The sequence below is a fragment of the Globicephala melas genome, chromosome 6, assembly GCF_963455315.2.
Source record: "Globicephala melas chromosome 6, mGloMel1.2, whole genome shotgun sequence".
NCBI classification, from domain to species: Eukaryota; Metazoa; Chordata; class Mammalia; order Artiodactyla; family Delphinidae; genus Globicephala; species Globicephala melas.
In genome coordinates this window covers 47,989,640-48,001,890 of record NC_083319.1, presented here as the reverse complement: position 1 = coordinate 48,001,890, position 12,251 = coordinate 47,989,640, and the positions used below count along the sequence as shown (strand labels likewise).

General features: G+C 38.5%; 1 protein-coding gene across 2 annotated transcripts in view; it reads right to left on the bottom strand.

Moving 5' to 3' along the window:
* Positions 1-12,251, bottom strand: part of CEMIP2 (cell migration inducing hyaluronidase 2) — an 80,869-nt gene that overhangs the window by 14,855 nt on the left and 53,763 nt on the right. For both annotated transcript variants that reach the window (XM_030877012.3, XM_030877017.3), the window contains 4 exons: positions 9,940-10,117; positions 7,525-7,740; positions 3,855-4,063; positions 599-781 (listed from right to left, as the gene is read on the bottom strand). In XM_030877012.3, the coding sequence (XP_030732872.1) occupies positions 599-781; positions 3,855-4,063; positions 7,525-7,740; positions 9,940-10,117 (786 nt within the window). The remainder of the gene's footprint in view (positions 1-598; positions 782-3,854; positions 4,064-7,524; positions 7,741-9,939; positions 10,118-12,251) is intronic.

Here is a 12,251-nt window from a genome sequence, read left to right as displayed (position 1 = left end):
CTACTTTCTGGAAGAGTACAGGAGAGAGAGCCTACCATAACCCAAAGGCTGAGAGACTGTAACTGGATAAAAGCAGACAAAGCCAACAGGACCCCAGGTGAACAGGATTAGAACTAAAAAGTGGAAAGATGCAGGCTAGAGAAAGTTGAAAGCAAATATGCCATGGTTACACAGTGATTTTTTTAAAACCCAAGGTCAACTTGAGAGATAGTCTTAAAGGAAGAGAAAAATGAGCTTTCACTAAAATATGAACTATATCATATGGAAATAATCATCTTTAGAGTCATTATGGAAAACACTATTTTAATTTTCAATTGGGCCTACTGGTTCTTTATTGACAAGGATAATTTCTCTTTCTAAATCGCCTTAATAGGTAAACAGCAAACATCTCACTCGATTCCTACTGCCAACTGTAATTATGAGTCATTCTAGTTCTCTTCTAAACCTCTAATGGTGATGAGCAGAGAATTACCCACATCAGCTGCTTTTCTAAGCAGCCGTCACATCACAATCTATTCTTAGTTACACTGAAGAACTAGTAATTTCACCACTAAAGAAAAACAGCAATAATTCTCATTCACTGGTTGCCCTGAATTACCCCGTGCTGGAGTCAAAATAGAATTTCCTCTCAGACTGTTTCCTCTGCAATTCCTCCAGCGAATGCAAGGGCTCATACTCTTCCATTTTGGATAATGAGCCATTATGCCGCTGTAGAAAGCCAAAGGTAACCTGAAAACTTGTGTTTGACGGATAGCAGAGCCCAACTCGAATCCAGTCATTCCTATAAAGGAGAGACAATAAAAACATGAATTCACATTTGAGCCAGTACATTTTGAGTATTACAGCATATGTAAATTTTAGCCATGGTCTTCTCCTTAAATTTCTGCTGTGTATGGAGCCACTAACAATGCAAGTCCTGAATCCTAACACACTAATGAATCATCGACTTTTACATGTTACCCAAATTCCGCTCCTCAATATATGTACAACAATGATATGGCTTATAAAAAATTCTTGGTTTCAACAGGACTTCAGGGAATGTGAAGAGAAGCTGGATAAAATGTACTTAGATACTGCAAGCAGATAATAAAATTGAGACAGTTGGGTATGGGTATACTAAGATGGAAGAAACACTAATAGCCTGATAGTGGAAGCGTACGCTGGTAAAATCTTTCCAAAGAATTTTTTAATTCATAAATATATTTTTATCTTTTATAATTACATTAGGATAAATTGTTAGTGGTAAATTTGCTAGAGATAAAGGTGTATGCATTTTTAAAGTCTTTGATGAATATTACCAAATTGCCATAGTGTTGTTTCTTACCTAATGTTCTAAGATATAAAATTAATACTTTTTGAAAACCATTAAGAATATTTTCCCCTTTTTTATCATTTCTTTTTTTGGCATTCTTTAAGTTATGGCAAAATATACATGTGGTAACATATAAAATTTACCATTTTAGACCTTTTTTCACTTTACAGTTTAGTGACATTAAGTACATTCACAAGGTTGTACAACCATCACCACTATCCATTTCCAGAACTTCTTAATCATTCAAAACAATTTTAAAACAATATGTAACAATGCCTTAAAATTGTTCACACAGATTTCATCCAGTAATCCCACTAAGAAATTAGAAATACAGACCAAAAATGTATAAGAAAAGATGCTCTATCCAGTATCATTTGTAATACCAAAAGGGGGAGAGGGGCAGGAGAAAAATAATCTAAATGTTCATAGGGGAAAGGAGTAGTTAAATAAATTTTGGCATATTTATATGCTCAGAGAACACTTGAGGGTGGAGAGACACGAGAACCCTATAAATGTTTATAATGCCTCAATTTGATTAGAAGAATTACAGGTTATTGTAATTTTTTAATGTTTTTCTGTATTTCCTTATTTTGTTTAATGCATAAGTACAGCTTTTATAACTTTTAAACTGTTATTTTCATAAGTGCCACTATGACAAAATCCATGACCTCTCTATAATTATATTAAATTTGGAAAAAAATTATCCATCTCCTCCTCTTGCCTCTGCCCATGATGTAACTTTTACAAACTTTTAGATAATTAAACAAGGAAAGTTGGACTGAATTTCAAGCCCATATAGAGTTTTGAAACTTCTGAGCTCATCCTTTTTTTCACTTTAAAATCTTTTTACTTTCTTAGTATTTATTCAAAAGTTATGCCTTGTATGTGCAGAACTCTGCATACCATTTGATTATAATACCTCACCTCAGATTCATAACCTGCCAGATATAACTTTTTGTATTGCGGATCACTCTTTCATATATCTCCTCCACCCTCTCTGACAATCGTTTGTTCCTTCATTGACTTCTAGGCAGCTCACTGATGGGGGTGACGATATCAGATTGGCTTTTAGAACCCACACCCTGGACACAATGTGGACCAAGGATTGAAGGTGGAGGGAGGTGGGGAGACCGAATAGGAGGCTGCTGCAGGGATCCAGGCAAGAGAGGCTAATGACCTAAACGCAGTCACAAGCAGTGACGGTGGAAAGAAGTGGAGAGATTTGAAAACATTAAGCACATAGGATCAACAGGGCTTGGCCACTGATAGGATGGAGAAATGAGAGAAAAGAAAGAGGAAAGGATGAGTCCTGAGATTTTTTTGGCTTGGTTGACTCAGTAAGTGAAGGTGCAATTGTCCAGCAAGGGCATAGAGAAGCAGCAGCCAGTGTTACAGGAAAATAGTAATGGTTCAGTTTAGAGCATGTGCCAGAGGCCTATCATCTCAGAATAAAAGCATCTACCATGATGTTCAGCCATCCTTGGAGGGGAATTCCTATACGTTCTATGTCCATCTCTGTTCATTCCAATTGGGTATTTTAAGAGAGTTCTGACGAGTCAGCCTTTATGAACCGTCAGGTGAACAAACCAATTTTTCAGGTACATATCTGAGCAGTTTCATGGAGTCCCATGGGTTAACCATCACACGTCTAGATAGTCCCAGCTCTTGTTTCTAGTCTCATCTTCTGTAACTTCCCCCACCTACGCTCCCATCACACTCAATCTATCAGTCCCTGAGCAGAACTAGCCCTTTCCCAACTCTGCTGCTTTTGTAACAAAACTGATCGTTTGTTATCACTTCTCAGTGCAGCCTGGCCCAACTCCCTTAGGCAGAATAGCTGCTCTTATCTTTTGTCCTTTAAAAAATAGTACTGGTTTATTTACTTAAATTTTGTTCTACCTGTATACTGTGAGCTCCTGAAGGGCAAGTACTTCTCTCAGTCATCTTTATATCAACTGGCACACAGTAAACGCTTAAATAAATTAATGTAAAAATAGAGCCCTTGATTGAAAGTAATATTATTAGAGCAGACAACTGAGAAATCAAGGGATAGAAAGGTGCTTTCACATTCTGGCAGGGATGGCAAATACCCGGCATTATCCATGCCACAGTTCTTCCACTTCTTGCCCATTGCTGACATGAATAATCAGTCATACTACTCTCCTCTGTCAAGTCTAAACTTGGCCTCAAAAATCTTTTTACTTTCTAGGTAACCGAGTGCTCAGTTGGAACACCAGATAAAATTTATTCCCATCCCAGCTACAGAGAATTAAAGTATTCAGCAGACGGTATTAAAACCTACCGTTAAATGGCTTTCTGCCCACAATTCCTTGACCATAGGGAAAAAGACATGCTTTTAATAGGACAGAGTTCAATTTATACAATCTCTTAATTCCATCAATATAACATATATAGCCTCCCCACAGGAGGAACAAAGTACATAAAGTTGAAGTTCTTTACTTGCTACAAAGGAGATAGGTTGTTTTTCTCCACTAAATTATTAATTGCCCAACTATTTGAAATAACAGTAATAGAAGCATACTTGTTGAAGTTTATGAGGTATAGAAAAGCAGTCTTCGGTGCTGGCCCATTCCAATGGATGGTGTAGCCCTTCTCCAGCATGATCACAGGCTGGTACTGTGGAAAGGTTGCCTTCTGGTTAATTCCCCGGAGCACCATAGGGTAGGCTGGATACTCATCTCGTGTGATGGTCATAGTCAGATTCTGAGTGCTCCATGTCTGCACATAGACCTTCAAAACATAATTAAGGATTAAAGGGAAGAGAATGAAAATTTAAATAGCTAAAGAAAACATATCTAGCACAAAGTCAAACGTCTCTACTTTCAAAAGAGAGATTCTATGATCCGTGCCAGACTGACTGAGTAGTAGCCAACTTCATCCTAAGCTCCACTTACAATGAAGCCTGCTTAAGCTGAAATAGTAAGAACAGACCATGTGTTCTGGTAGCCAAGATCTTCATCATCTCTTCCACAACAGGCCAGCTTATTCGTTAGAATATAAAACCTTTGTGGGTTTACATAGCCTGTCAAAGAAATCCCTCAATCTGAAGTACACACATACAAAAAATTAGTACATTAATGTGAAAACTGATACCCTCTAGTCAAATCTGAAAGACTTTCCTCTGAAATAAGAGATGGAAATTTAAAATATCTCAGAGCTTTGGCTTTCAATTTTCCATGACCTACATCAGCCCAAGAAGTCATTTTCCACCCATTAAAAAAAAAAAAAAAGTTATAAAGTGTTCTGCAAAAACTGGAAAAACATATTAAACTGAGGCAAATTTGAAAGCCCTGAATTTATTCCAGTGGCATTTGAGCCCCATACTGTGCCAAAACAAAATCTTCCCCAAATGCATCCTCCAAAGAACAAACCTCAGAACAATTTCCTAAAACAAATCAGTATCCTGTAACAGAATCCCCCAGAAGTATTAAAACATTTGCAGAATGTTGCATTTAATCCACGCTACTTCTCTATGTTTTCTGTTTCTCTGATTTCTGCAGTTTTATCCATATTGATTCCTCAATTATAAATTCTTTGAGCCAGAAAGTCTTCTTAACTCTCATTCATGTTTGACTATAGTACTCTTCTCTACTGACACCACTTAAAGATTAAAATAGAGATAGGAATTTATTGATTGTTTGATTGATTGATTGGTACGTGGGCCTCTCACTGTTGTGGCCTCTCCCATTGCAGAGCACAGGCTCCGGACATGCAGGCTCAGCGGCCATGGCTCACGGGCCCAGCTGCTCCGCGGCACGTGGGATCTTCCTGGACCGGGGCACGAACCCGTGTCCCCTACATCGGCAGGTGGACTCTCAACCCCTGCGCCACCAGGGAAGCCCAGGAAATACATATTTTGAGACTACATTTAAATATATATGCTTAATATATTATATTTATTTATTCTTTATTTAAATGTTTATATTTGATCTGTATTTCATTATATAATAGGTTAAAATATAATAGAATACACCCCCGCACCAAACACATACATATATATATATCCTGCCTTCTTCCAAATCCAAGAAGGATTTGAGGTGGCACATTCTCCTTATGTTACCACCTTTCTCCCTGAGCACCTTTACCCTTGGGTCAGCAAAGAGCAGACATCCCATTAAAATATATTTACAGGGCTTCCCTGGTGGCGCAGTGGTTGAGAGTCCGCCTGCCGATGCAGGGGACACGGGTTCGTGCCCCGGTCCGGGAGGATCCCACATGCCACGGAGCGGCTGGGCCCGTGAGCCATGGCCGCTGAGCCTGCGCATCCGGAGCCTGTGCTCCGCAACGGGAGAGGCCACAGCAGTGAGAGGCCCGCATACCGCAAAAAAAAAAAAAAAATATATATATATTTACAAATAGCTAAAGAATGATTATTCTATCTTGAGATCCAGTTGCTTCTATCTTTTGTTAAAAAAATACAGTATTATACATCATCCAAGAAATAACAAATGGCTACATATCTGGGCTCCCAGCCCAAATTCTCAGGAGAAAATTTCTGTCCTACCATTCCCAGAGCCGCCTGGGCAGTATTAGACACTTTTTTCTTTCTTCATCTTCAAATAAAAATAGAATTACTACTTTGCTTTTTAAGTTAGAAGTTATCAGGTTCACATTCTCAAATACCTTAGAAAATCCAAAGACTATATAGAGACATTTATAATAAAATATAAAGTTTTCATGAGTGAGCACATACCACTTTAAGACAGATACATGTACCTCTGAATACACATGGCTAGCAATTTAACTAAAACTGTAGCTACTAAAGAATTAAAAGCTTTTTATCTTCTAATTCTAGAATTTCTATATCTTCTTAGGCATTAATGAGTCAACTTAATTTTAGAGGGCAATTCTGGTTAAGAATAAAACGAATGGAAGAAGAAATCACATTTTCAACCACATTCTTCTTTATTTTACTATAATTATTTCTCCATCCTTTTCTTGTCCTTCCCAGAACTTAGGCAAGTATGACTCCTCTCGCTCCCATGGGGATGAGAAATCCCACAACAAAGACGCTAATACGCCATTAAAATAAACCAGAAAAAGCTCTCTAATCTTTACCCCTCTTAAGCCCTTTGTCTTGTCTATACCACTGAGCCACCAGGGAAGCCCCCCTCTATTCTTTTATCTCTCTTAACATCTATTATTAAATATGACCATGTAATTGTCTAAAATATGGAAATAAAATTCTGCTCTCTTCAAAATTCTGGGCAACTGGTACCTCCATTCTGCAATCTGTCATCCATCAAATACCACTATTAAAATCATCTTTGCAACTTAGAGCCCTGCTCTTCAAATAATACTAATTGCAGCAAGCACTTCACTATGTGCTAGGCCACGGGTGAAATGCTTTACCAATACTCGTGCATTCTATCCTCACAACAGCCACGTACGAGAGGATCTAATATTACCCTCACTGAGCAGAGGCACAGAGCAATTAATTAACTTATCCACCTCATATTTAAGGAAGTAACAAAGCCAGAATTCAAACCCATGCAATCTGGTTCTGGCATCTGTGCTCTTAACATACTACCTCCCTAATTATTCCATCCTCTTATACTGGGCATCCAGTTAATAAATTGCACACTAGCTTAATGTTTTCAAAGAAGTGTTTCCCAATCTATATCATCCCCTTCATATTTTCATAGACATTATATCATAATATAATTTGCAGAATTTCCTTGGATTCCTTCCTTGTCCACTCATTCCAATTCCTAGCTCTGTTTCTGAGAACATCTCACTTTCCGTGTGATCTATTGATATTCTGCCTCACAAGTCAGAGTCCCTAATTTAGAGATAAAATAGAGATAATAACCCTGAAAGCAAAGAGTGAAACACTCTCTCAGGGGACACAGCTGTAGCACAGCAAAAAAACCTGGTCTAGGAACTCAGGAAATATGGGTTCTCACCCCAACTACAATCCAACCATATTTAACCAAGAGCAAGTTATCTTACTTCTCTTGGGCTTACTTTTTCACTTTTAAATTGGTTTGGAGTGGGGGAACTTTAAATAAAATTCTGTGAGTCTGTGATTCCTAATGAATTTTTTTCTTTTTTTTCCCCTAAAGAACCCCCCCAAAAACCCATGCTTTGGAAAGTATCAATCATCCCGAAGAGCTGAAGAGTACTCCTCACAGAAGCAGTGCTGTCAGGAGCTGGTAAGGAATCAGGCATCACGATGTGCTCTGGCCTACCTGGGCATAGTTCCCACTGCACACCACTGCATTCCATTTGGTAACATTTACACAGCTTGGATGGCGGATCAGGTAGTTGTCAATTCTTCCCACGTAAACATCCTTGTATCCTGTCACAGAGCCATCAATGTCATGGAATATGGAGTTCTTATCACCATCTAGCTCACAATCTTCAAACCAGGGACCAGGCTTTCCAAAGAAGACATTGAGAGACACCTGAAAACAATGAAAAACAGGGACATCATAAAATGAGGGCTCCTGACATGTTAGCCAGCATTCCCTGCAAGGACCCAACTTCATATCCATTACAATTACTTTAAGGTTAAAGCAGTTCTGAGTCACAGCATAATTGTCAACCAACATTTTTGATTAATTATGACATGCACGGGGAAAAAAATTTCCCAAAGCCTTGTAGAGTTCAAGCAGCAAGCGTTCAATTTCATCTTCAGTGTTTTCCCTTTTTTTAACTTAAAAACTATTACCTATTCCCCAGATAAAACTAATCCATGGCAAGAGAAACTAGAATAGTTGTGGGAAGGGGAACTATGCAGTCATATGTATTTGTTAAAACTTATAAACTTTATACTTAAGATCTCTGCGTTTCCCTGTATGCAAACTATACCTCAATTAAATAAAAATCTATTATAAGTTCTATCTCCTGAGCTAATCATTTTATTTCACTCCAAATGCTTTAGTTAACTTGTTAATGACTCCTCCCACCAAAAAGTAAGTACAGTTCCAAACTAAAACACAATCTAAGTGTTGCCTTGGTATGGTTGCATGACTCACTACAACTTGTTGAAAAGTGTGTGTTATCTTCTCTCTCCTCAACGTAGACCAAGTCCAGCTCAGTAATTTTCATGTCGGGTAATGTTAATTCAATGCCCTTATCGAACACATAGTACACAGCTGCAAAGCAGGCTGCAGGTTACATGCTTTATTACCTTTAGCTGCTTCTTATTAGTGGTAAGTTATTAATGTTATTCAAGCCATGCAGATACACCTCTATAATGCTTTTATTGGGAAGTTTTAAAATCAGCTGAACATCTAAATGATAAGCAGCTCAATGGAAAATCAGTGATGTGTGGGACAAGTGGCTCTAAATTCTTAGTTCTAGGCTCTTTTCTCTTTTTCCTTATACCTCTTATGGTTAAATCTAAAAGAAGTATAGGGCATACTGTCCACCTCTTTAGGATTAACAAATATGACAGACCATTCCCTTTATGAATGGTTTCAGAGCATTGCCACATTAGAGAATTCTAGGCGGATGAAACACTAAACTTAAACAGCATGGATTCTCTTAGGCTGTTAGAACTCTAGAACTCTGCAACAAACGAAACATCTAAAAACTTTTTTTTTCAGTATGACCATGTCAGTGATCACCAAACTCTGTGCATGGGGAGAGCCACGTGGGCAGTAAGCGAACATCTAACCTCTACACTGGAGAGGTAATCCAAGAACCACCCTATTTATTTACGTGGGACCCTATCCACAGTGTAGCTCTTCCTCTTCCCCTGGAGTTATGTGGCCTAGAAGAGAAGCAGTCAACCAAGCTGACAACCCAGCTTGCACGTGGGCCTCTGTTCCATGCCTCAGCTATTCATGAAAACCACATATAGACTTTGGTAAACTATCTTAAGTTCTCTTTAAACTGGGCAACCACAGAGTTTGCCTGTGGACGTGAATGAGAGAACTACGAGCCACTTTCCAATTGTGGCTGTGTCTGTGGGAGCAGAAAGCAATACGGTCTGAGGCTCAATCTCTACACCACTGTCATCTTAGAAGTGGAAAGATGGGGCGAGGCTGGGAGTAATAATCAGATTGTCCTGTGTTTTAATGGTAAAGAGGGTACTGACGAAACTACTAAGAAAACTATTTCTGTGGCCTACGGCACTGTAAACAATTATCTCTAAGTCTTCTTTGCAATCTTCATAAAACCCTTCCAATAGTTCATATAAGAAATAACCTCATTTGTTTCATATCACCCCACTATTCCTCTTCTTTCCCAATCTTTTATCCTCTAGTTCCCCAGAAGAATAGACCCCAGGAAAGTAAAATACCAGGTAAAACCCAAATCTCTTCATGGATTATTATACTGAATTTCAACAAATTATATGTCCTCTTGTTCCTATGAAATTCTACAATTCCCATCCCTGTGTCATCACTTTAAGTCATTTTCCCTTTGAAGATATCACCAGAATATCAGAAATACCCCAGGTCACATGGGACTTCTGTTCTCACCTTGAACTCAGCAGGACAGAGTACCTGGAATTAGGAGTTGCTCTTGCATAGATTTCTCCTCCCAATCGTAAAAACTCAGTGCGAACCCTTCGTTTGTGTTTTCGTCTTTGGAAATGTGCCATCCCTCCTCTACCCACCATACTCACTGTGTAGGAACCATGAGAACATACTTACATGTGGACCAAACTTCACAAGGGAGATGTTATTCCTGGGGGTTATCTGCCAAGAATTCTTCATGAGGAAGCCAATAGCACTGGTATGCCTATCTGGAGTTGGCACATATTGTTTGAAAGTGCACCTGGTGACATGAATGGGCCCATCATAGATCTGAAAGCCTCTAATTGGGAATGTCCTGTTGAGATACAAGATTTTGTTTAATGCATATGGGCCCGTCCCTTTAACAGCACTTCACTTGCGTACTTGTTTTATAAATACTGTTGAATATCCCATATACACCAAGCACAATCCTAGGATACAGTGGTAACCAAGCAAGATCTCCAATCAAATGAAACCTACACTGCAGTGAGAAAGGCAAACAGAAAAACAATGGACAATTTCAGATAATAAGTGCTTGAAGAAAGTAAAGACATAGTAATACAATAGACTGGGTAGAAGAGAGATGCTATTTTGGATAGAATGGAGGCTTGTCTAAAAAGGTGACTTGGCTTCCTTGAATCAACTCGGTTAAGATCTTTTCTTTGATAACTCATACATTTTAGCTTTAGTTCCAAAATTTCTAGCATGAGAACAAAAGACAAATCTGTGCTTAAACAGAGAGAACCTCCTTTCAAGCCACTAGATGATAGTAAGGAGAAATGATATGCTTAAAAGTACAAAAGTGTAAGTCTGCAAGGCTTACTATGTCAAAGGGGATGGCTAGATTGAGAAATTCGTTTTATTCATTTTACTCCTTTCTGTTCCAACACAAACTCCTTAACCTACTAATCATATATTATTAACCGTAATTAATGTACAAAACCCATAATATTCTGGATCCCTTAGGTTTTTCCCCTATTACACTCTTAATGGCATTGCAGAGGACTTCTATAGCAACTAATTAGTTTACAGCTTGGTGGTGTTTTACAATAAAAACATAGATGCTAGCAAGCAAATCAAATAGCCTACTTAAAAATCTATGCCTCTAGACATATATACACTACCAAACGTAAAATAGATAGCTAGTGGGAAGCAGCCGCATAGCACAGGGAGATCAGCTCGGTGCTCTGTGACCACCTAGAGGGGTGGGATAGGGAGGGTGGGAGGGAGGGAGATGCAAGAGGGAAGAGATATGGGAACATATGTATATGTATAACTGATTCACTTTGTTATAAAGCAGAAACTAACACACCATTGTAAAGCAATAATACTCCAATAAAGATGTAAAAAAAAAAAAAATCTATGCCTCCTGATGTTTTTCCAAGGATACATCACAAAACGGTCCTCTGCCATAGAAAAGGTTGTAAAGATACAGTAAAATAAAAACTGGATCCATTGACCAACTAGGAATCTTCATTTCAAAAATTCCTCCTTGGCAAAGAAGCAACAGCATTTTGAAATAAAACTAAAGGCCAGTGTAAAATAAAAATAATGGAATTGAATTGGCCACCACTTTTACTGCAGCCCATACCCAACTAATACAGCCTTTTTTCTTTAATTTACATATTAGAAGAGGCAGCTTTAGCCTAATTGTAAAGAGCAGAGCACTGAAGCCAAACTAACAGGGTTCGAGTCCCACCTTAGCTATTTTTAGTAAGTTACTCACTTATGAAGCAGGATGATGACAGCACCTACCTCACTGGGCTTTGCAAGGATTAACTGAATAATAAAGTATTTTAGAACAGGGCCTGATACATCATAAGCATTTAATAAATGTTTGCCATTAAAAATCCATGAAGTTCCTTTCCTAGTGGCTTCCACGGTCTAACAGGAGGTCTACACATAGCATAGCATATAGTAAAGACGTTCAATATTTCCCAACAACAAACACAGGCGAGAGGAGCCAAGCATAGGCTGCCCTTTGCCAGAAGCTAGTTAAGCCCTTTGGCCAACACTCATTACCTGTCCCCCAAAGCCAACTATGTTTGCCCCAACCCCCTGACCTGTCCTAGCCCAATATCCAGACACAGGGTATAGCTTTAAGGGAATTGATGTTTCATAAATTCTGACATTAGCTCCAATGTAAGGCCTTTAGAACACTAGTTTTTCTCTACCTGGTTTTCCTGCGAGTAAAATGACACCTCCAAACTGTGTCTCAGAACTGAGGTACAGATTAATTAGGTAATAGTTCCCTAAAAGTTCTGAAGAATCTTTCTAGTACTAAGTACTATTTTAATGCCTGTGATTATTTTGGAAGAAAACATGCCAAAAGTCTACCCCCATAACCTTTCAACATCTGAAACACTGTTAATTATACACCTGTGGTTAGGTTTTGAGTCAGCTTTGGCATCTATCATCTCATTTTCTAGGACTCTTTTCAATAGGTAATT